Source organism: Oreochromis aureus, linkage group 6, assembly GCF_013358895.1.
Source record: "Oreochromis aureus strain Israel breed Guangdong linkage group 6, ZZ_aureus, whole genome shotgun sequence".
Lineage (NCBI taxonomy): Eukaryota > Metazoa > Chordata > Actinopteri > Cichliformes > Cichlidae > Oreochromis > Oreochromis aureus.
The window spans coordinates 40,573,317-40,599,526 of record NC_052947.1 but is presented as its reverse complement, the minus strand read 5'-3'; the positions used below and the strand labels follow the sequence as shown (position 1 = coordinate 40,599,526).

Below are 26,210 nucleotides of genomic sequence, written 5' to 3'. Positions count from 1 at the left end.
ATCCGAGTGGAGTTTAAGGAACTCGGAGTTACCGACCAGGATACTGAAATGGACGGCGACCGTGAGGCTGGGATTTCTGCCGAGGGTGCCCCCCAGTTCCACCAAGATGCCAGTTTGGATGGAGTTAGTACGCAGGAAGGTGCACCCGGGTCCAGTGAAGAAAGTCGCCGCAACAATGATAAGGGAGAGATGGCTGAAGACTCTGCGCTCCGGAGAGCAAAGAGAAGCGGTCATGAGTTTGCCGAGTTCGGCGAGAACGGGTGGACCGGAGGGGCCGGCGTGGATGCGGGCTCTCCGGATGAGCGGGGTTCTATGTTAGACGCTCACAAACAAGGCAGGTCCGAATTCAGATGGAACAGGGACGAAGGGAGAGGAAATACCCGCCAGGACGAGCCCAAGCTCACCAGCAGCACTTTCGCTCTGACTGGAGACTCTGCGCATAACCACGCGGTGGTCTACTGGTCCGGACAGAACAGCAGCGTAAGTACAGCCTCGCTTTAATATCTGCCCTATTTTGTTTTCGTACTGGTTCCTGGTCACACTCTAATGTGTGATATTTCCAGCAGCTCCGTGACGCGCAGAGCTCAGACTTTGTGCCGCGGAGTTTGGGTTCGCTGTTAACAGGTGCACTGCGAGCTACAGACGCGCACCCGTGACGCGCACAGGCTTGTTGTGCAGCACCGTCAGTGGCGTTATTCCGCCTCGACCTTTGACTCTACCGTGAATTACACACGACCCCCCCCCCGTGTCAGTTCTTTCTTGTCTTCTGCTGTTTGGTGAACAAACACTGCGTAGCTTTACACTCGTCAATGATGACTTTAATACGGATTTTATCGTCATTTATTGACGCAGCGGGGAAAATATTTATGACTTATTTGCAGCATATCTGAGATATGCGAGTGCATGATTCATCCCTGTGACGCGAAGGTTTTCATTCGAATTAAATGTGGAGGAAAGGAAAGAGGGAGTCGTAAAAATAATGCAATCCCCGGTAAGTCCCCAAATTCTTTAGGCTGTGTTTCTCCTCTGGAGGACTGTGTGTGCTTCACCTGAGTCACCGAAGAATGAATGAATTAGCTTTACGACTATTTATGAATATCAATCCTGTAAATTAGAAATGAAGAAAACCATCCCTGTTGGATCACCACACAATTCCAAAGCCGGTGTTGGGAGATGAGGTTAGGTTAGCCCCCCGCACCACACACACACACACACACACACACACACACACACACACACACGCACACACACTGCATTATCACGTATGAGATGTGCGCCTCCTTGAAACAATAATGTCTAATGACTTGTTGTTATTGGTTATCGTGATTTATTGTTATAACATCTAAACATACAACGAAGACTAGATGGTCAATTTAAGACCTTACTGGAATCATAACAGGTTGTTGGCTGTAGGACAACATACAGTGTTCTAATGTAAGGAGTTTGTCCAGGTCAAAGCCAGGGGCAGGCTGCTGCCCTGCTGTGTGAAGCTGTACAGCAGCGATATAGTTCCCAGAGAACCATTTACTTAATTCTAAAATGACACTGACCTCGTCCGAGCCTGTTTATGCATATGAAATATATGAAAATCCTGCCCTTCTTACACAAGTGGGCCCTCATAGGAAGAGAATAATGAGCCAAAATGAATGTAAGTCATTTACACAACCGTGTAAGCTCACAGGGAGCCGTTGGGCTCTTCTTTGTGGTTTCACAAGCTTAATTTGTTGTTGTGGCTGCTCCGCTGTCTTTACTCCATTTGTTAAAAAAAAAAAAAAAAAAGAACAGAAAAAATCCCACATATTCAGTCTTGTCTGAGCTGATTATAACATGGTGCATGAACTTGTTTTTTAACCCGCAGTGAAGACCGAGGCGCTATGAGGGGAACGTGTGTGTGCGTGTGTGTGTGTGTGTGTGTGTGTGTGTGTGTGTGTGTGTGTGTGTGTGTGTGTGTGTGTGTGTGTGTGTGTGTAAGTGCATGTGTGTGCGCTGGTTGGAGAGGGTAAGGAGGTTATTGTGTGTGGCTGCCCCCAGCTTTAAATCTTCAATAATTATCTCAAAGACTTGGGCCACTGTTTCAAAGTCTCTTTCGCTTTCATGGCGAAAAAAAGGAGGAAATCATGTCTGGCCTCAAGAGCATTGTTCAAAAGAGAGGAGATCTGTTCCTTAATCTTGATTTGCTTTTGGTGCTTGATCTGCTGATGAATGGAGGGGAGGGAATGAGCGATTAAGCTTCAAGTCTTTTAACCTATCTGCAACAGTGGTTCAGTTAGAAAAAGAGTAAGTTGGGCAGCTAGGACTAACCGCTTGGATGGATGACCAGGCTTATTCAGCCACTTCAATCTTGACTGTCTGTGGCCTCATTTATTTTTCATCTCTTTGAACTACAGAGACAGTCCTCACCAGAAGTGTAACCACCTTTGGTTGCTTTACACACTCAAATTCTCCTGAGCTCCCGTTGGCCTCATGGTCAGGACACAGGTAGCCGCAATATTGACTCTTACCTAATATTGTGTCGTCCTCCTTGTGCTGCCAAAATAGCTCTGATGTTGGGCTCGTTGGCTCATGGCCTCTGTGGACTGTACTTCTTCATAACTTTGAGGAAATGATGGTGGAAAAATTGGTCTGCAGACCACTGCTTCCAGACTTTGTCTTTCAGTACTTTTTTTCCCCATACAGTATTTTGTTGACTTTTACAATTCCTTTTATCTTTTAAAATTAATGCACGTGTCTCTTTTACATTGATTGTTATCTAGAATCTGTTATAATATAGAAACTAGGCCACCACTTCAGGCACATTTTGCTTGTCACATCTATTTATCATAAACCTTTTAAGGCTTTAGAAGACATGTGCTAAGGTTAGTGTTGAGGTCACGTGAGAGGCGATGTCCTGCACAGTATCAATCAGCACTGTTTTTAGCCTTAGCCAAAATCACCATTCAGATAACAACAGCCAAATAGTTGATGGTCAGAGACTGATTTCATGTAAACAACTGATGATTCTAATCTAAATTCAGACCCAGGGTCCAGAAGAGCCCTTCTCTGTCTGATATTTGGTAAGATTTATTAATTATATTTTAACAGCTAACTGCTATAGTATTTTTTTATGTCTTAATCAGGACAATTATAGTCAAGAAAGACTGAGATTTTGATTTTCACAAATTTATATTTGCTTGAAATGCTGTCTTGGGACCTGCTTGCCCTTCCATGAAGGGTAGAGGTGGAGAAAGCAGCAACAAGGAGCTGCATCGGAGGTGGGTTGCAAAGTGGCTAGCAGATGTACAGCAACTGAAGGCCTATACAATATAGCTGGATGATTTGTACAGTATGAGCTGATGTGGGTATTGTGATCAGCTGGAGGACAAAAAAAGGACTGGCTGACCTAAAAAAAAAAAAAAAAGTCGACAGTAGATGATCCACATCTGAAAGTCATTTCCTGGACCCGAGATGTTCATTGAAGCGTGATCAGAAACAATCTCAGTGGAAGTGTGGCTGTCAAGAAGCCATTTTTAAGGAAGGGAAACAAGGAAAAAAGGTTATGCCAATAACACAAGCGCTGTGCTGAAAATCAGTTTCTTGTGGAGTGATAAATCCCAATTTGAAATTCTTGGTTCAAATTATTAGCGTGTAAAGAGGAAGTCAGGAGCGCGATACAGTGAGGCTACAGCCATCTCTAAATCACAGCAGAGGCATGGTATGATGGAATTATGAAAATAAAGTATTTTGATCCACCATATAATATCATCTGGAAAGCATCTGATTGGCTTTATTTTTCAGCGTGATAGTAAAAAGACACAGTGGAACCAGTCATGGATTGGCCTCCCCATAGGCTGGATATCAATATTACTGAGGCACTGTGTCATCTTAAAAGAGAACAAAAGACAGAAACAGCCAGAGATAAGCTTTGAATGCCTTTGCAGAAGTCTGGAGAACTATTACTAAAGACTACAGAACAAAATTACAGAAAGCTGCCTGAGAGAGTTCAGGCTGTATGCAAGAATATAGGTGGTCATGTCAATTATTGACCTTTAACCTCATTAGCATTGCACAAAGTCTGTTTTTACCTTACGTACTGTGTTCCCATGTAAATTTGCCCATTTCAGTAAATCACTGCACGTCTTTATAGTTTCTTTGCAAACTATAAACACACGAGGGGGTAGCTCAAGCAAACACCATGTATGTGTAAGATGCAGTCACTGGTTTTTTTGATGTCATTATTTGATGTATTAATCTGAGTCGGATGATGTGGTTATTAATCCATCCATTCATCCAAGTTATATAAATTACCTCTATAAGTTATATATTGGATCATAACATGAGTTTAACCATTAATAATGGAGGTTAGTAATGTCAATCTAAATAACTGATAAAGAGTAATAATGTAAGAATTGCTAAAATTAGAACTATTTTATACGTACGCTTCTTTTATATTTTTAATATCGGCCACATGATACAGTTCAGACATGTGTATGAGAATAAACACCAAAATTAACAGGTTCATGCACAAGTTTCAGTACAAATATGCAGCACACAGTTTTTTACATGAAACATTTTGATTGTGAGATTTTTGCTAACTGAATTTATTATTTTTAATGAAGATGCATCCAAGCAGTTTAAAGCATACTTCACATTCAGTCTACTCAATATTTCCTTTGTTGAAATATTTAAATAAATTATAATATTTAAATAGAAAAAGTGTGCAGAAACCTGGATCCAGTGATTCGTCATCTGCACCAGGACCATCTGCATCATGTGGTTCAATGCAACCTGCCTCCAGGTTTAGCAGTTGTGGTTGGGCCACTGTCAATAAAACAGCTGCAGAATTTTGTTGTCCTTTTTTTCTGCTGCTCAAATTTGGTTGAGTTGCAGCAGAGAATTTTTAGAACAGGCTCCATAAGATCAGTGTTTACTGACTTATTGTTATAAGGCTCATATTTACTCTCTGTATAACAGTTTTGATTAGGCGGGAGAAAAACTGTCTGCTTTGGCAGAGTTTTCATATCTTTCTCTGGTTTTTTGATGGGGACAAGACGATTTATTGGATTTGAAAGTTCTCCCAAGTGTCTCCTATCTATAGAGCCCAAGGTTATTCATTTTCCTCAGTTGTAGTGGTTACTGGCTGGACTGAGGGACAGTTTGTCTGGATAAAATTAAAAACAAGCTGAAGATTTAAGTAGTTAATCAAAAAGCGGCCTGTGGTTAATCAAAGATGGGTGCCACAGGAGGCCCTACTTGGACGTTAGCAGTGGTTATGTCACATCACATGCTTCCGCGTGCTCTCAGGAGATTCTCAGGGAGATAACTCTTCCATCCAACAACCATGAACCTGGCGGCTCAGAACACAACATGTATGTTGATCACTGGAACCTTTTCTGACCAACAACTGAGCAGAGCCTGTGCCCCAGCCAGTGACCTTTAGCCAGCTTCTCACCACAGCCATTTTGAATTCCTCTGGATTAAATGCTTAAATGAAAATGCACCACAGCTGGATGACTGGTGTGCTATTTGGCTGACTAGCTGCAACATGGACCATAAACTCACAACATTTTTGGTTCAGAGACTTTCTCTCAGCCTTATTTCAGACAGACTGGTCGGCCGTGTCTTGCACTGTGACTACCTGTGGGGGGACTTGACACTGCCGTGGATTCCCCGGGGGTTGGTGGTGTGTCCTCTGAGGCGTGTACACAAGGCTAATGCGCTCTCACTGTCTCTGTGTATCTGTCGCTGATCTCCCCCCTTTTTCTCTCTTTCAGTCTGTCGTCGTGTGTGTCTTAATGTTTCTGTCTCAAGCTTAAGCAGGTTACATCCCAGCCTTAACCTTAGATATTAACTGGCAGTGTAGCGGTAGCCATGTTGAGAATAACTGTCATTTCTAATATTCATGAACATAATTCCAATGATGCATTCCTCCGGTGACGTGACAAGTTCTTTCCTGAAGTATTTTTGAGCCAGTGTAACCTCCCAGCCTCAGCAGTCATGGGCATAATGGCATTGTGACTGACAGCTTGAATACAAAATGGAAAGCTTTAGCAGTGCCTCTTCTAGTGTGATCTTGAAACATTCATCTCTTCTAAGGGAACCTTGAGATCCTCACCCATCAGCATAATCTAAATGAATACATTCCTTTAAGGAAGCTGTGACCATAAGTACCGGCATCGGGACGTCAGCTTTCCGGCTGCTGCATCTTTGCTCCTTGATGACTGTTTCATGTTCTCTGACACACGGTGCTCCCTTTGTTGTCCTCTGTGGGTTTTAAAGGGGTTGTTGAAGAGTAGTATGGAAAATTAACATAACCCACTGTGGGTATTGCTCGACTTGAGTGGTCTTTAAAGTCGTGAGAACTCATGCCGAGGCAGGTCGTCCGTATCTGGCAAGTCATCAATAAAGCTGACTGCGTCTGTTTGAAATTCTCAAATCCCTCTTGAGAACCGAGGGAACACGTGCAGAAAAAAATGTCATGCAGCAAACACGCACACGCGCACATGCACCCACATACACACGCGTGCATTCTGGGTATCTATAAGACATTAAATGCTATTTCATTTCCTCTGCAGGGTATCAGATTCTTCCTGCACAGGATTCAGAAAAATTATCTCTGTTTTGAAAGAATCTTGCAGAAATGTTTTGAGGAGACTGCTTTTGCACAGTCTGATCATTCTTTGCAGCACAGTTTGTGAAAGAAGGTTCTAGAGACTGACCAACAAGGACGGAGCATTCACGAGCGCCGTCTCCACTGCGAGGGGAGGTGATTTAGGATGTAGAGACAGACCGCGTTCCCTCTCACTTTCCATCAGCCCATCTTCCCCCTCAGCCTAAATTACTGATGCTAATACATTATAAAGTTGTTTCTTTTCTTGCCTCTCTTGCTACCCTGGTGGCTGTCTGCTCTGGAGGAACAAGAGGGTGAAAAACTAGAATATCATAAATAATGAAACCCTTCCAGCGAGCCCCAGCTCCCTCGTCCCTCCCTCTACCCTCCCTCCTTCCCCTAATCCCAGTCTAATTAGTGTCTACAAATTTGTTTCTCATCTCCTGTTTTCTTGGGGGTTTTTTGCAGTGGAAGTATGATGTCATGGCAAGAAGCCATGTGCCACAAAACATGAATGGAGAATGGGTCTTGACACTGGCCTCCGGAGCTAGAGTCTTGGCTGCAGTTCCCAAACAGTCGGGGTCAGGCTGCTGCTCGCTCTTGACCTACTGATTTCACGCAGTGTGGTTTTAAAAGCATGTCATGTTGCATAATACTCTCACTGGGTTCAATGTGTAGAATGAGTCACTTAATGTATGTTGGGTCATTTCTCCTTTTCATTTCTGAATGTGATTTTAGCTCTGTAGAATAAAAGGCTAAAAAATTTGCATGGGATGCGAGCACAGCTGACCATTTTAAATATATCCAGAAAAACAGTTACGGATAAAATGAATACACACATCAGCAACATCTTACCCACGTGACTGCATGCACAAAACTCCCCTTGCCAGAAGTTAACTAGGTCAGCACAGTTTTAGCATTTTCTAACTTCTGCTAAAGGTCACCAGATGCACTTAAAGGTGTCACATAATGTTAAAACTCTCCTCAGCGTGGAAACGCTGCCACATTAAGGAAGCCATTCAGGAAGCCATCCAATCAGGATGCATTGCACCTGCTACTGCAGCATGCCGCCGATCTTGGATCACATCAAGCTGCTAAAAGGCTTTGAAGCTATGAGCATGTGCGGAGTAGAAACCCAGCCGGTTGAACAAGAGGCTTTAAAGGCTGCGTTCGCCAAACCTAATGGCCTCATTATGTTTCCTGTGTGATTGCCACGGTGGCTGAAGCGTTGATGGGAGCCAACTCTCTACGACTTCAGAGAGTTGAGTATAATCATACGCTTGGCCACTGATCCCGGTCGGCAGTACAAGGGTGCCGACATTATTCGCGTGAGTCAGAGAGAAGGGGGTGTGTGAAAGTACACGTGTGTTAATTAAACTGATACATGCCAGTGTCACGATTGATTTTGTCTCATTTCTATTATACCGCATGGCTTTTTAACATCTGGAACATGCAGGGCATTTGGGGTATCGTCTAAAAGCGGGGAGTAGCTTCGTCCCACTGTCCTTCTCCTTGAGCTGTGAGTGTGAGACTTTCCGGTCCCAGAGGCACGCCGCATCTTGACCTTATCCAGTTTTTTTCCGAGCCAAGTGCGATACCTTGTAATGTTGATGTCCCTTGCCATTTCCCAAACATGGGCAGGCCAGGGAGAGCAGCCAGGCGATGAACACATAATAATGTCAGACCACAGTGAAGCGATAGACCGCACGCTGTGTTTCTCTCTCCCTCTCTGCCTCACCGTCTCTTATCCTCTCTGTCCTGCTTCAGCACGGTCTGTTTCTCCCACACACTGATATACATTCATTAGGTCACAGATGCACAAAACTGCAGACGTCCAAACCCACACAGCATACCTAAAAAAGAAAGCCCATGTAAAAAAATAAGACATGAGCACACACACACCCTCAATCAGTCTCAGTATCATGTCTCACTCTCAGTCAGAGTGAATGGTGTCGTGCCTGGAGGAGGTTGTCATTGATGGAGACTAATGTTGACACATCACACCCCAGGACCTGCAGTCAATTAACACATTGTCTAATTAAAGTGATCTACTGGTTTATCCATGAGAGATTGAAAGTGGCTGTAAAATGTGTCCACACTGCGTTAATTTTACAATCAGGTCCGCTTCTTTATTTCCATTTGGAGTTTAATGGTAATAACCTGCTTAAACATCCTCCTATTACCGACCAGATTGCATAAGCATCTTTTAGTGATGGCGGCGGGAGATAGATGCCCCTGAATTTGGATATCTATTTTCTGTTAATACCCCTTTCAAGCTGCATAAAATACTCCAGTACGTGACTGAATTTCTGACTGTCCACACTGTTTGGTGTGGAAGTCAGCCTGAACGTTGCCCTTTAAATAAATTATCCTTCAGCTGACTATAAGTCGTTTTTCTCCCCCCAAGCTTTGCTTCTACTTCCTTCCAATGGGGACCGCATTACGTTTCTATCAAACTCAGTAATTGTCTCTTATTTACCCAGCCCCCACGCTGAGCGGCTTTTAAAATTTTAATGGCGCTGTAAGAGTTGTTTGGACCGCTTGACGGGTACAGCGCTAATATAAGGCTGTCTTATAAAGGAGAGTGTGAGTGGTCACGGATATCAATGAATTATTAATCCTCCGGCTCTTTTATAGGGATATTCTGTGAGGGAGGACCTGGCGCCGAAACACAAAGTACACTGCCTCACAATCCTGTCGTGAAAAATACCGTGAGCCTGAGGTGTCGCTAACGATCCCTTTGGTTAGTCAGTGAATAGAGGTGTCACTTACACCTCAAGGTTGTGGCATTTATTTCCCACTGAGGCCAGTTACAAAGGTAAGCGCTCATTATATTTACTGTGATGGTGCTGTAATGAAACTGGTTACATTTTGCCTGTTCCTGTGAAGTTACCGTCTTTCACCGGTACACTTTGAGGCTGCACAGGACTTTGTGGTGAGCTGCATTACAATTAGTGGTGTTTCTATTTTTATTATACTTTCAAATTCATCCCAGTGGCCTCAGAACCTCCCATTTCTATTGTCAAGTTCAACTTATTGAGTTCCATAATGGTGCGTTTAAAGACATTTTAGTTATAATATCAGTCTACTACACAAAAAGGCAAAATTCAATAGAGTCGATAGAGTCAGGGTCAGTTTGTAAGGGTACCTGGGTCTTTGGGTTCTTGGATTCTGGTTTATTTCGTTATGTTTCCTACTTTTGTCCACTGAGAAGTTTAATTAGTACTTCTAGTTATGGTTGTCTTAGTATTTGGTCCTGTTCATGTTTGATCTTGTCTGGGTTTTCCTCCCCAGCATTTCCTGTGTTGTCTTCATGTTTGTCTAGTTGCCTGTTTTCCATAGTCACGTCTCTGTGTGTGCTCCCGGTACTTCCTGTTTTACTTTGGTAGTCTCCGGTTTGGGTGAGCCATGTTCTGTTTTGCTCTCTTACTTCTGTTCACTTGTCATTCTTGTGTATTTAAGTCCTTTGTTTTCTTCCGTCCAGTGTCACGTTCTCCCTCATTCCCCGCTGTGTGTCCTACTTGCTGCCTAGTTTCATGAGTATTCCCAGTTTAGTTAGTTTTCTGTTTTTCTGCCATTCAGCAATAAAGCTCAGTTTTGAGTTTATCTTTTGCCTCCGCGAGTCTGCATTTTAGGGTCCTTTCCTGCCTGCCGCACACAGCATACCTGACAATGTTACCAAGATTCTGGTGTCTAACTGACATCATGAATCTTCTCTTTTTGTTCCAGTGTCATCAAGTGTTATTACAACACTGCTGTCTGTTCTGTCAAAGATAAAGGTTTAACTTAAGGCAGGGTGGAGACATTGTTCAGACAGCAGATGAAGATTTTGGTGCCTGGACACCAAAATCATGAAAATTCTACCAACTTTCGGCATATTGTAGATCCAGCTGTATGGATTACTGTTGCGTACCTGAGATGGTCTCCGTTTGTAGCTTTTAGAAACTATGTTCTGCGATAGCACACCACGCCAGACAATGTGAGGGGAGCTGCTGTCACATTTCTATATTTCTTTCCACTGTATATTTTTGCATCTGTTCATGTTACTGCTGATAAAAATGCAACAGAGCAAACCCATTAGTGCCGATTTGTTTTCTCTGAAGCAAAAGCAAAAAAGGAGTTTTAAAAAAACATCATTTATTGCAGCATTATTGCTGTTGATCACATCGTTTCTATGCATTTTTGTTTAAGGAACACATTAAAATAATAAGCGGCATTTAATGTGTTTTTCAGCTCATCATAGCTTGGATCTCTGGGAGTTGGCACCTGGATCCAACAGACAGCAAACTGTTGCCACCTGTAATCAAGTTTGTTTAGCTAATGCACAGAGGACTGAGGCTGTGGCATTGTGCTGCTAGTCAGCATCTGTCTGTTGTCAGCATAGAGATGAGAGGAGACTGTATTTGTCCACGTGCGCCGCTCTTGTTTGCTGCCAGGTATGGCTGCAAAGATTCTGGAAACTAGACTGCAGCCGCCTCAGGCTGTCACAACTGTAGTGATAAACACCTTAAATGTGTGAATGTGTGTGCTTTGTGCATTTTTTTGTATCATGCATGCACTTGTGTGCAACAGAGTATGCTCTTTTACAGAAACTATGTGCTAACGGGCGTTAATGTCAATGGATGTGAGCCACAACTCATGCAAAAAATAATAATAATAAAAAGAAAACCAGTGAAAGAAGCTGAATTAAGAGTTATTAGCAGTGGATTATTTATCCGACAAAGCAAAGCTGAAAACTTGGTCTTTGTTTTTCCCCCTGTGGGTCCTTTGTTTGCCACAGCTACGGTAAATAAATAAAGGTAAAACTGAGGCGAAAACATGCTGTAAATGGATATATAATCACATGTAGCAACACCATAATGAAAAAGAAAGTGCTGATGTCTCCTCTACTTTACATTAACCTCAGCAGCTAAATAATTTGTCTTTTTCTTGCTGCCGTAATAAAGTCGTCCCCGAGCGGCCCCACTCCGACCCTCAACATTCATTTTCCCATTTCCTGTGTTTGTTTCTTAATTCGCCGCGTCTCGAGTTAGGGTTGTACAAGCAGTAATGTTGAGTAATGAGTGGTAACAGGCACGCAACTAAATAAATACCCTTAGTCTGACACTTTTTACGTGCTTCGGCTTGTGAGTCTCTTTTTGCCTGCGTCAACAGCACAGTGATTTTCTGCAGTGTGGTGGCTCGTCGTGCTGAGAGCAGCACATAAAACAGCAGCCTGGATAAGGGCTTGTTCGTTTTTTAATGTAAAGCCACCTTTTTTTTAAATAATGAGATGAGCCTCTTGAATATTCACTTTCATTGCCGTTTCATTTGTTGATAAGCACATTTACTCATCTCGCAGTTCTTAGTAAGTTTCTCGCCCCAAAGTAGAAGCTTAAAGCTTTTAAATCCCAGTAATTCTCAGTGAAGGTAGCCACTGTACTGCCCCAGTCCTGTCACAGAGAGACTGATAGGGAGCCTTTACAATCAATGGTGCTCAGTATCATTTCTGGTGTGTCATATACCTTCAGGCTACAGTGAAAATAAGGTGAGTAACAGTAGAGTTACGCTGAGACTATTTTCTTGTGGTTTAGCAAAAGTAGCAAGCATTTCTCAAGAAGTCTGACACTAACAATGAATCAAATCACTAAAACTTAACAAGGTTCAGCTCCAGCGCTGACATCAATATAAATTAGCTATCAGAAAACTCTCTGCACAGCCTATTGGCTTCCTTCTGCTCATCACCGATGATTGCTTGGTGGTGGTGCGATCATTTAAAAACCCCAAAGTTAGCAAACAGTTTAGGTAGGAAGTTGGATGTGTGGTGAATTTCTCCACCCACATATTTGCTTAGAGAAACCAAAAGAGAGCTGGAACACCAAAATATGTCACAAATAGATTATTTTTAATTTGTATTTGCATGACAGCTTTAAACTGCATTTGTGGATGTCATGGTGAACTGGTCCATGCTGTGACTTCATTTCAGTTCAGTTTATTTACAGCACTGTGCAAAAGTTTTACGCAGCTGAGAAAACATGCTTTAAACAAAGAATGCTTTCAAAAATAAAAGTGTTAATCACTTATTTTCATCAATCAACAAAATGCAGCGAATGAGCAAAAGAGAAATCTAAATCACATCAATATTTGGTGGGACCACCTTTTGCCTTCTTCTAGGTCCACTTGAACACAGTTTTTGAAGGAACTCAGTTCTCCAAGATGTTTGGAACAACCTACCAGCTAAGCACAGATCCTCTGTGGATGTAGGCTTCCTCACATCCTTCTGTCTCTTCATATAATCCCAGACACACTCGATGATGCTGAGATCGGGGCTCTGTGGGGGCCGTACCATCACTTCCAGGACTTCTTGTTCTTAATGACTTTGGCTGTGTGATTGGGCTCGTTGTCCTGCTGCAGAATACATTTGGGGCCAATAAACAATCATTTATATTTCTGAAAGCATTCTTTGTTTACAGCATTTTTTCCACACCTACCTAAACCTTTGTACAGTACTAGTACAGTACTATAGCACTAAATCACGACAACAAATGCCTCAATGAGCTTGATTTCCATGACAGAATCATGCCTGATTTTAATGAAACTCTTCCAGGACATCACAAACAACACTAAACTTCTTGTCTCTTGTGCACAGGGTTTTTTCCAGATATTTTCCTTATTTTTGGTTGAATTATTCATAGGTTTGTGTTATTGTCTTCACAAACTAATAAACAAAAAAACGTGGTCATGGCCTAAGAAATGAGGGAAAAAGCGGCCAAGACCTTTAGAAAGCCTGGAAAACTCAAGTCTGGTTATTTGGAGACAAAAAGTAAAGAAATCAGGGGTGGATCGAGACGTAAGCAAAGTCTGTGGGCTGGTATGAGAACAGCTGATCAACCAGAATTGCTGGCTGAGCTTGATTCATCAGTCTGGCAGAACTAATGCTGCGCTTAGTTAGACCTAAGCGCAGTCACCAGGTGACTCCAAATACATGCTAATGCTAAGTCTTTTAGCCATCTGTAGTCACATTCTGTGTCCATGTGTTCATCCACGGTGGTGTCATTGTCCACTCCATATTTTGCATAAGTAAGAAGTCAAGGCTGCACCTCATTTTTCCTGGTTGCTTGTCAAAAGGCTAAACCTCCTGAAACATTTAGCCTCCCGGTGGCATCTCCTTTTCCCTTTTTTCTCCCCACAGGCTACAAATGGCTCCCAATTGAGTCACGCAGCATGTTACCAGTTGCAGCCATATGGCGAAGCCATTTTAATTATCACAGAGGTGTCACAATATAATAGCAGGAGTACCGGCTCAGGCTTGACCTTTTCATGAGCAAAGCGAGCTGGCTCGCTGCTGACTCGAGAAAACTGGACAAAAACCTGTTGGACATCAGTGAAATCATCTTCAGAGTTGAATTCACAGCTAAACATACTTCACAGCGTGTCTCAGACAAAACAGCCGGGGAATAAGTTCATCTCATCAGGGACGTCAATACAACAAAGCCGGTTGACCGTGGCTCTCCCTTCAACAATGAATGTTATTGTGTAATCTTCAAAAGTAAGTCAGTTATATAAAATTTAATGAATTATGAATAATGCCCCATTTTCACTGTGTGTTGGCTGGCCCAGACTCTGGCAGTATCAATTAAATTTGAAGGGGATAGATCTAATTTCAGTCCCTATCTGATGTTGAACATGTCAGTGTAAAGACATAATGGAATTTAAATTAGACCGCTCAAATCGAAGTAATGATTCGCTGCAAAGAGAGAGGAGCCTCATTCATGCTGTTCAGTGCAGCACGTTGACTTCTCACTCACCTTTTGTCGTTTCTTCTGTGCGCTCCTATATTTGTGTCGTATCTGTACATTCAGCTCGATTCCCACTCGGATATCCTTCAAATGGACACATAATTTGATATGATAATTGATAGGTTACTAAAGCAACAGACCGGGTTGTTTTCTCGCTCACGGCATTTATCATTTTACCACGTCCCACTGATAAGTGCTACGAATGCAGATACGAAAGTGGAAGCTGTGTATGATTATTAACATTCGCAGAGGTAGGGCCGCGAGTGAAGGCATCACTACATCATCCGGACCAGCGAGATGGATGAGGGGAAGGGGAATTCGAGGGAAACTAGGCCTTGCTGGGAACCTACAGAGTGGCGTGCAGCTCTGAAGAAACCCAGCCCAAGCAATTATTACATCGTGCCACATTAATACAAATGAACGTGCTTCTTCACGGCAGAGAGCAGTTTAATCAGCTGTGACTGTGTTTGTGTTCATCTCCGTCCTATTTCTGGTTGCCTTTTGGGGTTTTTTTGGGCCTCTTAACACTTTAGCCCACCACATTTCCTGAAACACAGCATAACACTTGCATTCAGTCATCTTTAGCAGGAGCGAGCGTTCTGTGTGTTCTCGTCGAACGAGCGTTCCTCTCAGTCGGCTGCTGTCGTTCCCACCGGCAGCCTGGCGCGGCATCCAGCTCGCAGCGAAGGAGGCCGACTCTTCCTGTCATTCCCGTGGTTCCACATTTGCCGCCTGCCTGCCTGCTGGCTGATCCTTAGGCAGTGCCTTTGTCCATCACTAGAGGGAGTGGGTAGCCTAAAGAATAATGCAATGTAATATGAGCCATAGGACGAGAGGACAAGGAGAAAAGTAGAGTGAGTGATTATTTATTACCCTTACTTTAGTACTGTAGCCTCTCAGTGCACATGTGACTTCAAAGGACACGGCTACTAAAAGATGAATATGCTGCATATGCAGACTGTGCTGGTAGGATATCACCGGCTTAATCACAGACACAAATGTCACGCTATCTGGCCGATGATAAGAATCTGTGAGTTTAATTGAAATGAACAGATATGGGTTCAGTGTGTTTCTGTGTGTGATCTAAAAGGGAAGGTTGGGGCACAAAATGTCAAATTAACTGGTGGAAACATGACAGCAGCGGGCATATGCTGAGTGATAAGGAGACACTCTGGCTTTCTTGGACCCTCACAAAGAAGCTAGTTCGATGCATGCTAAATATTACAGCACATCTGCGACAGCATCTCAAATCTGCTCCCTCCTCTTTTCCCCCAGAAGTAGATCAGGCCCTGCTCGTCTCTCCCAGCTGCAGCCTGAGCCTGTTTGCTGCCCTTTCACAGCTCACTTGCCACACATGAAAATGTTTATGTGGCCCTAATTGAATTTAGAGCTACACGGTTTACCAGATAGAAAAGCATTTGTAGAGCCGGCTGCTACAAGAGAGATAATCCAGCTAGTAAAGATTCTCCGCTTCTGCAGCCCATCTGTGCTTTTAAGGAGCTTTAGTTTTAGCCATCGTGGTAGGAGGGAATTTAGGTGGAGCCAATTCTTAGCAGTGCTGTGCTTCCTGATATAGTTGTCACGGTGTGGCAGATTTCGCAGTCGTTTCATCCACTTTCTCATCCCTTGTTCCTCTTCTCATCAAAAGGTAGCACATGCTCTTTTCTTCATTATTTTGACTTTTTTTTCCCCCTTTTTTTCTCAGTGGAACCTCCAGGGATGGAAAAACAAAGCTAACAAGGAAGTGCTAAAAATTGCAGTTCCTCCAGTGGCCACTTCAGACTGGCTCCAAAACTGAATCAGTCCCCAGACTCTTATGTTGTTACAATGTTGCAATGACCAAACTCCAGTATTAAAATAACATGCTGCTAAGGCTTCACCTGCTCGAATTCCAGTTACTGAACTGGACCTGATATTATTGTATTAATCGAACAAAGACTGTGGTCTGCTGTGAAGTTTGAAGTTTTGTTGACTGACATTCAGAATTATATTTTTATGTTACCAGGGAACAAATATCTCTGTCTCAGAGTTGCACATAGGTGTGCCACCCTCTGGTCCAAATATGGTCTCTTCGATCTTCGAGGGTGACGTCAATGTGGCTTTCTTTCTGCAGCAGCAAAATCAAACGTTTAAACTGTGAATATCCACCCACTAAAATGAATTTGTATATTTTTTTCTGTTCATCTGGACCTCAGTTCATACAACACCAATTCCTACAAAGTTAGAGTGCTGTGGTAAAGAAAAACTGCTGGATTCTTGTGGGAGGAAGCCATGCTGAACTATGTGGTTTAGCATCTTCCTGATGAATATGGGGCTTCCCTGTAACAGTCGTGTTTTGGATGGGAGAAGATGTTTCTCTAAAATCTGTATGTACCTTTCAGCATTGGTGGATCTTTACCAGGTAACATCACAGAGCACTAATAATGAGCCGGATGACTTCTGTCCTCTTTTGCGGCGTTCACAAGATCAAAAACTCGGCACAGGTTTCCACTTTCTCGGCTTTAACCGAGCTTTGGTTCAGAGACGACGGCGGCTTTTCTGGTCACATTTGGCGGTTTCTTTGCGTGATGGCGCTTTAGTCTTAATTTGTGGATGGCACAGCGAGCTGTGCTTGCAGACAGTGACTCTGAGCCCATGCACTGATTTCCATGACAGAATCATGTCTCTGTTTTATCCATGGCTGCCTGAGGGCCTGAAGATCACGGGCCAATCCTGATTTTTGCCTCGTCCCTTGTGCACAGAGATTTTTCCAGATTCTCAGACTTTGTTTATGATACTATGTGCTGTAGATGATTTAGAAAGTCTTCAAATTTTTTTTGTTGTTGTTGAGAAACATTTTTCTCAACTTGTTCCACAATTTGCACACAGAGTTTTGAGCCGATGGGTGACCGTCCGCCTCTGAAATGCTCTTTTTAACACGATTAGTTGCAGAATGTTAATCCAGCTGTTTCTTTTTAGTATCACTTACTTTTCAAGCTTTTTGTCGAGATGTAAATTCTGCCATGAATAGAAACATGGGTTTCTGGGATTTGCTTTCTGTTTTTTCAGAGCTGGGATCGTACAACAGACAATCGTAGCAGAACTGTGCAGTCTCACACTTTACAACCAAATGATTTTGGCTATAAACCATAAAGAGCAGAACAACATGTCCATCACTGCTTCCAGTGATGTTATAAAAACACAAATCATGGGTCACAAATCATGGTAATTTCAGTGTTTTTTGAAATTAAACACTACGCTTACAAACTGAGACAAACAGCTTATATTTATTTCAGTCATTGCATGACTAGACAGATAGCAGTCACACAGGGCCACAAAGTTCTGGTGGGATTCCGTCCTTGACCAGTGGGGTCCCAAATATGGAACTTGCCACTTCACTATCTTTGGGCAGTTTTTTTCTCACAGGTTATTTTAAGGAGTTCATGCTTTGCTTTGCTGCTTGGTAGCAGATGACAGAGAGTGACAGGAAAGGAGAAAGAGAGGAGGAGGGGAGGGACTGACATCTCAGTGGCTGCATTTGACACTCAGACACATAATAATGATTCACTTGTTACACTCAGCAGTGACTTCATCACATAGATTGTGCAGCTATTGCTATGGTGACGTATCCGTGTGCAGATGTATTAGGATTTACTTTTTCACATGCACTGATGCAAACCTCCACATGACAAACACACATTGCTCTAAAATGAATGGTAGCACAACAGCATTGGGATATTTTGCAAATAGTCTGTCGTGTCTTGTTTTCCCAAACATGGAAGCAGCTTTTCAGCATTTCCCCCTGCCATTACTTAACATGTCATTGCAATGCCAACCAACACACACATGAGGCCCCACAGCAACTTGAGGTGGTTGAACTGTCAACACAGGTTCAAAGGTCAGTGGAAGCATCTGAGTGATGGCCACCCAGAGTATTAAATGGCTGATCTTAGGGACTGACAGACGATTGTGACACATGGGAGAGAGGTGCGATTGCAGTGTAACCCAAATTATTGACAGAAAAATGTATCCTGTGAGTTCATAAAAGCACTGCAACCTGCTTATGCACGAAAATTAAAATAATCTAAATTAAAATCTTTCCAGTTATTCCACTTGGTAATAGAACATGTGCATGTTTCATAACTGTTAACGTGTGATTTCCTGAAATGATGAACTAATGAAGTGATGTGCTGAATTACTGCAGTCTGCAGCATCTAAATGAGGATCAAACCACTCCAGAGCAAATTTTAGCATCGTGGTCACATGAGCTCGTAGTTGGCTGCCTATCAGACATTTTGCTGCCATGCTTGTTTTCACACCTATGCAGTAAACGCGCACACAGACGAACACACTGTCTCACACACACACACACAAAATTCTATTCAAAATAATAATTTAATAATATTTTCTTATCGGTTGGATATCAAAGACCCCTGATCCATAACAGGCCGTGTTCCCTGTGTCGGCTGTGTCTGCAGTGTGTGTGTGTGTGTGTGTGTGTGTGTGTGTGTGTGTGTGTGTGTGTGTGTGTGTGTGTGTGTGTGGATCCATTTGAAAGAATCTGAATACACAGGAGTCTGGGGAGCATCATTTTTTGCTCTGCTGCATCGTGTCATCATGGAGTGGATAATTCAGCCGAGTGGAAAGTGTTCTATCAGGAGGCAGACAAAGAGCGCGCCAACATTGCCAAGCTCCCACTCATACTCAAACCTTAGATGCAACATCAAGCAAAGATTATAGATAATTAGAGCAGGAGCATGACTGGGAGCAGTCTGAAAAGGTGCAAAAGGAATGTAGTGGTGTAAAATACCTGTTGTTATCTGGAAATATGTCGAATCTGCAATCAGGTACATTTGTGCTGTCGCACTTTCCGGTACACGTGTGATATATAGTTTCTCTGCAACACTTTGTGTGCGTAGGTGTGTGTGTGCACGTGTGGCCGGCGTAGATGGCATACTCACATTTTTTGTGGTATTGAGAGTGACATGCAGTGTGGGTGGATTCACAATTCGGACCATATCTGCTCCCCGGGCTCTGATGTGCGTGGTGGGGGCTGGGACAAAAATTACTGAAAGAGCCCACTCCACATTTCTTATTGCTCCCTCGGGGGCTGCCACTGTAGTAGCAAACTTGTCTCACGGTGGTGGCGTGTTGCAGCAGGATGCAGTTTGAAGGAAATATAAAGAACAAAGTGCAAACTTGACATCGTTGCAATATCGCAGCATTTGCTGGGTGTAAATAATCTGCCATGAATTTGGGCCAGTAAGCAGAAGACGGGCGGTGGGAGGCTGGCGACTGTGCATGGACCCATGGGAAACATGCATGCTGCAAGAAAAAGAGCTTGTGTTGGGGATTATGTGAAGTAGCTCCACCTGCGAAAGAGGTCTGACAACACACACCAACAACAGAGAGGGCACGACGTATAAGCCGTTTCTTTTCTTCTATGATCTGGATTTAAATTTCTGAGCATCAAGTCTTTGCACTCATAGAATTCTTTATATTCATTTACCTTTTTATGATCAGTACAATAGTGACATGTTGCTTTTTTTTAAAAAACAAACCCCAAGAGGAGAAAAGAATTAATAATTAAAAGAAGGTAGCATTGTGTAAAATTTGTAGAAAAAAAAAGCCTGTGGCATTTCTGCTTTTACATAAATAAATGGTTCTAATACTTCTGTTACTACTAATTCCATGTATTTGCCTCTGAGTTATGCCGACAGAATCAAATTTAACTTGGGAACTGAGACCTATATAGCTTTTTTTTTTTATTAAAGTAAGTGCCACCGGGGCATATTTTCTCATGCTTGGATTAAAAATTTCCATATTGTAATTTAATATTTCTTAGTGTCACAGCAATAATAGATACAGAAAGTAAGAGTGCGCTGAGACGATAATGCTAAATGTATATCACTTGTAAGTAACATTATTTATGCCTCATTTAGTCCACCAGCTAATGTCCACCATAAAAACCAATTTCTGCCATGTGAACAGATTCCAAAAGGCCTAAGCGGTGGCATATGTTTCCCCAAATTAAAGGCCTGTTAGAGCGTGTGAATTGGCTGCGCTCTCAGCGACTCCCCAGATGGATGGAGATTTCCCCGAGGAAAGGAACTTAAACCATCTCCACAGCTCCTCCACCTCCTCCTTTCCTCAAAGGAACCTCCTGTCTGCTACGACTAGCCTCGCTACGTGACCTTGAAGATATTCCTTCCTCTCCATTAGCCACGAAGAATATTCGGAATATTCCCTTCAGTCCGAAAGAGGAGGACGCACCGCGGGGAACGTGACACTTCACCTCTGTACTAGGACAATGTTTTTAATTTCAAAGTCTCAGTTTCTCAGTTTACTTGTCTTTTAAGGCTGGAAAATGTCTCTCTTCACTCAACGGGGACGTGGGATTAGCTTTTAAAAACACTGATATAGAGTTAAAATTGTGATTAATGAATCTGCAGCCTTGCCTTTGGCACAGAGGATGATCGCTTTTTTGCCATCGTGACTACCTAACAATGAAAATCCCAAAAATCCCCTCAGAAGCCACAGTTATAGCAATTAAAAACAAAGCATTTGTTCCCCGTAGTCTAATAATAAAGGCTGGGAGGCAAAACCATGGTGTATATTTGCTTCAGCCCCGGGGGAAGCAATTAGAGATCTGCTCCTGTTTTTAGATTCATGGTCATCCACGTGCACTCAGTAGTGATTTATTGATACATACAAACTGTGTTAATCTTGATTAGTAAACAGCCCGTGTGGTGACTGGTGTCTGAAACCTCCCAGCGTGGATGGTGGATGACAGAGCTCCTCGGGCCATTTCTGTTTGGGTCTGGCAGCCCTATGGCAGCCGCGGGCCGTGTCTCCGTAAATCCAGTGTGGATGAGGGATGAATGCTGATCAATCAGGGTAATGCATTAAAACGGTCAGGCTTGAAGAAGATGGCGGCCGTACCTCCCCGGCACAGATATGAAAGCACTGTGTGGTCCATGCTGTCATTTATCTTTTTCTGTGGAACAAAATATCAGCAACAGTATTACTACATTCGATTATCATTCTCATATGCCGGGAAGTTTTCACAGCAGACTCTGGTGGGAAAAAAAAAAAAAAAAAAAAAAATCACTATTTGCTCACAAATATACTGAAGAAAGAAAATCTAACAAAGAAAGGTCGTGTAGGTGATTGAAACCATAACACGAACAGATGCGGTTTGAGCTGCTGACATGGAAAATTACTTGTTCATAGGAAATATATTTAGGAGATGCTGGCAGAGTGTTTGTTTCTGATGGAGCACTAATAGAATATTAATGTTGAGCTGTGAGGTGGGACAAGGTGTTTCTGGAGGGGTTCCCTCCAGAAACACCGTTACTTGTAACACGTTACTGTAATCCGATTACTTTTTTCAAGTAACGATTAATGTAAGGGATTACTATTGCAAAAACGGTAATTAGATTACCGCTACTTTCCCGTAGGAACGCTGCGTTACTGCGTTACTAAAGCCGTGAGTTTTTTGCGAGAATGTCTCACGACAGTGACGTAAGCGAGTGCGACGTTCGTGACAACAGCTGTGTGCAGATCAACAATGGATAATATATCGAGTGCGGAGAGAGTATGAGCGTGCAGCGTTTAAAGCGTGGAAGTACTGACCTTACTTTGAGTTTGATTCCATAAAAAGTGACAAAAACGTTAGTGTCCGTTGTGCGTGGGAAGAAAACTTCTTTTTACAGCGAAAAAAAACCCTAAACTTCCAAGCAAGCACCGAGTGCGCTACGACTTAATGTGAAATTCACAGAGAAACTCGCGGATTCTTCCACTGACCGCCGCGGCACACCTGCACCAGAGTAAACCTCCGCCTACCCCAGTCCTGCTTTACAGGTGAAAATAGAGCAACAGGACCGCTAGTCTTTGATTTTATTTATTTTCTGCTGTGTTTTACTTTCATCTATTTGAAAGAGTGAGTGTAAACACAAAAACATATTTTATTTTATGTGCTGGAATGTGCAGAAAATAGGTTTAAATGTTAAACAAATTTCTTCCAGTCAGAGAATGTTGCATATAATTTGATTTTTGCTTGATGCATAAAGTTAAAAGATTAAAACTAATAAAACAAGTTTTAAAAAGAGACGTTTCCATTTGATTACATTTTGTATGATGGATTATGCAGAAAAAGTAGAATTGGGCTGAAAGATCTATCGCTTTATCTATTCAGGTTGTAAATCGTGTTTTTAAAAAGTAACTAAGTAATTAAGTAATTAATTACTTTTGAAAATAAGTAATCAGTAAAGTAACGGGATTCCTTTTTTGGGGAAGTAATCAGTAATTAGTTACTGATTACTTTTTTCAAGTAACTTGACCAACACTGGTTAGCACTATATTTTCTTTTTTTGCATATCAAACTGGAGGAGTTGTACTTACATCTTATGCATTCAGCTCGTCCTTGGTCAGTTTCCTTCCACATATGGCTTTGCAAAAATTGCATAAAAAGCACTTGCAGCAACAAAAACATAATATTCCAAGAACACGCTTTACCGATCAGCTGTTCATATCACTTCCTATGTTGGAATGGACGTCAGCGCGAACTATCGCATGTCCGCCATTACCTGCCCGAAACTGGAAGTGACGCCATTTTCACTCAAATTACACTGTTGGAAATAGTTTATTTTGATGTCGTTTTTTTTGCAAATTTACATTATAATATTTATTATCGTTTTTTCTGCAATTTATAAAAATTGGTGTATTTAAAAAATAAAACTATGAAGACACTCAAAATAAATTTCCTGTGATTGGAAACTATTTTGTACAACTTTTTTGCATTTACAGTCTTGAGGGATAAACCTCTGAAATTTCTCTAACTAGCAATATGTGTAAAAAAAACCAAAAATGATTTTTTTTGTAGTTTGACTTTTTTGCAATTCATGTAGTTACTATGGACTTGCCTACTGGTGGTGGTCAGAGGGCCCGGTGGCGCCAGTGTCCGGCAGCCTCGCCTCTGTCAGTGCGCCCCAGGGTGGCTGTGGCTACAATGTAGCTGCCATCACCAGTGTGTGAGTGTGTGTGTGAATGGGTGAATGACTGAATGTAATGTGAAGCGCTTTGGGGTCCTCAGGGACTAAGTAAAGCGCTATACAAATACAGGCCATTTACCAGGCCATTTTAATGTATACATATTATTAAAATTTGGGATATAATGGTTGTATTGATGTATAGCAAGTTGAAATACTCCCAAAAATGTCACTACAGCATGTAAAAATATAAAGATAAGCTCTGGCAGAGTTGGTTCTATGGTAGGTCTTAAAGGGTTAAGGTATGAACACGATTTACATGATTTCAGGTGTTTTCTCTAAGACTACAACATCTAAAGTCCTTTTCTGCTTTCGTGGATGCTGTGGGTGGATTGTGCTTCAGCACAGATAGCGCTGTTGCTTCACAGTGAGACGGTCCCAGGTTTGAATCCAGCGACTAGTTGGTTCCTTTCTGTGTGAACGCTGGTGTGAATAGTATGCAGTGTAACCCTCAACTGGATAAGTGGAAGAGGCTGGACAGACTTTCTTATCGTTTTCTCCTGGGGTGACATGAGTGCGCGATCAGTCTTTCTACTAAGTTGACATTCAGGTGAATACGTGTGGTAACCTGATGATCCATCTAGTGCCACATTTATCCTATTATGTCAACTTCTAAGCCCTCATACTTGCAGTGTTGATACAGGAGTGTGTTGCATAGATGAAGAGCACTTCCACTCTAGGTAGACTTTCTATGGCAGTACTGAGCCAGTAGAAAGAGAGAGGTTGTAAAGTAAGTGCCTTCTCATCATTTTTGACTGGAGCTTCTCTCCTGATGGATGATGATTGAGTGGGTGGAGAGGAAGATGAGAGTTGTCGGCTATAATCTTTCTTTGCTCTGCTGAGATCAGGTAGAGGAGAGATAGGTGGCTCATGGACTTCTCTAATTGGACAAAGTATCGTATTGATACAAGACTAACCAGGCATTTTAAAGTCCTGGGAAAACCACGTTTGCATTCTGACAGGCCCACAAAGAAGGATTTCAGACTACGCAGTGAAAAAGTTGGAGCGTGTCATCTTTATTTTTAATACAGTATGATAGATTCTTTATGATGGAGCTGACATTCTCATTTGACCTAAGGTTAGAGGATATGACGTTCATCAAAAGCTAAAATGAAAAGATCGACTGATTCAAGTTGACATTTTCCCAATACAACAAGAGTCAGGATCAAATTTGTGACTTTTCCAAGCTTCGGAGCAACTCAAAGAATTTAAGAAATGTTTTTCATACAATCATACGTGTACCTGATCATGTAATCCAGCACCATTTACAGGTAATCACAAAGCTTTTGTGATTATCTACTGGATGATGAGAGCCGATTACAGCGGTGGAGGGTGATCTGCACTAGTCTGGTTAGTTCTGGATGCGATGCATAAGTGCAGGCCTTCGAGGACGCCAAATGGGCTGCCATGTGACAGAGCATGCGGCTGATGGTGTACAGAAAGACTGGAACTCAGCGGGGGGTAGAGATTGTTTTGAACTGTAGCGCTAATTAACGGCCCTCGCACTGAAAGAAACCCTTCTCTGAGCCTGTCTAATCAAACTTGCGCCCGCCCCTTCTGTCTGCCTCCTGATGTCTTTTTTCTTTTTCTCGCTCAGTAATTTGCTCATGTCTTCTACCCTTATCTTTCCACTTTTAATTCATGATTGGTGGGGAGCCAAATAAGGGACGATATCCAAGCATTTTAACTAATGACCAGCAATTGAGCAGAGCTACAGATGAGTGACAAAAACAATAAAATAATAAAAAAAAACTAAACCTTTCACCAATGGAGTGATGGGATTCACTGTTCTGTTACACCAAGGGTCCCCAATCCCAGTCCGCGAGGGCCGGTGTCCCTGCAGGTTTTAGATCTCACCCTGGGTCAACACACCTGAATCATATGATTAGTTCATTACCAGGCCTCTGGAGAACTTCAAGACATGTTGAGAAGGTAATTTATCCATTTAAATCAGCTGTGATGGATCAAGGACACATCTAAAACCTGCAGGGACACCGGCCCTCGTGGACTGGGATTGGGGACCCCTGTGTTACACTGAAGGAGTTAATTTTGCTGGCGTGGTTTTGGTCCATTGGTCTCTTTAGAGCAGGGGTGGGCAATTCCAGGCCCCGAGGGCCGGTGTCCCTGCAGGTTTTAGATCTCACCTTGGGTCAACACACCTGAATCACATGATTAGTTCGTTACCAGGCCTCTGGAGAACATCAGGACATGTTGAGGAGATAATTTAGCCATTTAAATCAGCTGTGTTGGTTCAAGGACACATGTAAAACCTGCAGGGACACCGGCCCTCGGTGCCCACCCCTGCTTTAGAGGGAAGCTTCAGATTCTTGCATCGAGTGATCATCTTTGTCCTGAGGTGTAATCTTTGACAGTGACTGGAGCGCTGGGATCTTCCAGGACAACCTGTGAACGCGTCAGCTAGTCTGCTGACTTAGCCTCTGGAGGCAGCAGCTTTGGGGGTGCAATTAAACATAACAGGCCTTTGAGAAGGATCAGATCATCTACCTTAAAAATCCTTTGCACGCAATGTTAAAGGTAACCCAAGTTAAAGATTTCATAGCATTTGTCCTCTCTTTTTGTTTTTTGGTCAACCAAAGATAGTTTAAGGTCCTTTCACAGGGGTTTGACTCCCCATGTTCATCTCATGTCTCTACTTTATATACCATCTAACAGTATGTGGAACCCCTCTGCATGATGGCAGTTTGACAATTTTGTAATTGACCAAAACTGTCGATAGTTACAGCTTCTTTATGCAACAATAATGTTCAAGATTATTTCAGTTCAATTCAATTTTATTTATACAGCCCAAATCACAAC

General features: G+C 42.5%; 1 protein-coding gene across 1 annotated transcript in view; it reads left to right on the top strand.

Moving 5' to 3' along the window:
• Positions 1–271: 271 nt before the first annotated feature.
• The window catches only part of sorcs3 (sortilin related VPS10 domain containing receptor 3), a 233,671-nt gene continuing 207,732 nt past the window's right edge, over positions 272–26,210 (top strand). The window contains exon 1 of the mRNA XM_031744408.2: positions 272–480. Coding sequence (XP_031600268.2) covers positions 313–480 — 168 coding nt within the window. The 5' untranslated portion in view covers positions 272–312. The remainder of the gene's footprint in view (positions 481–26,210) is intronic.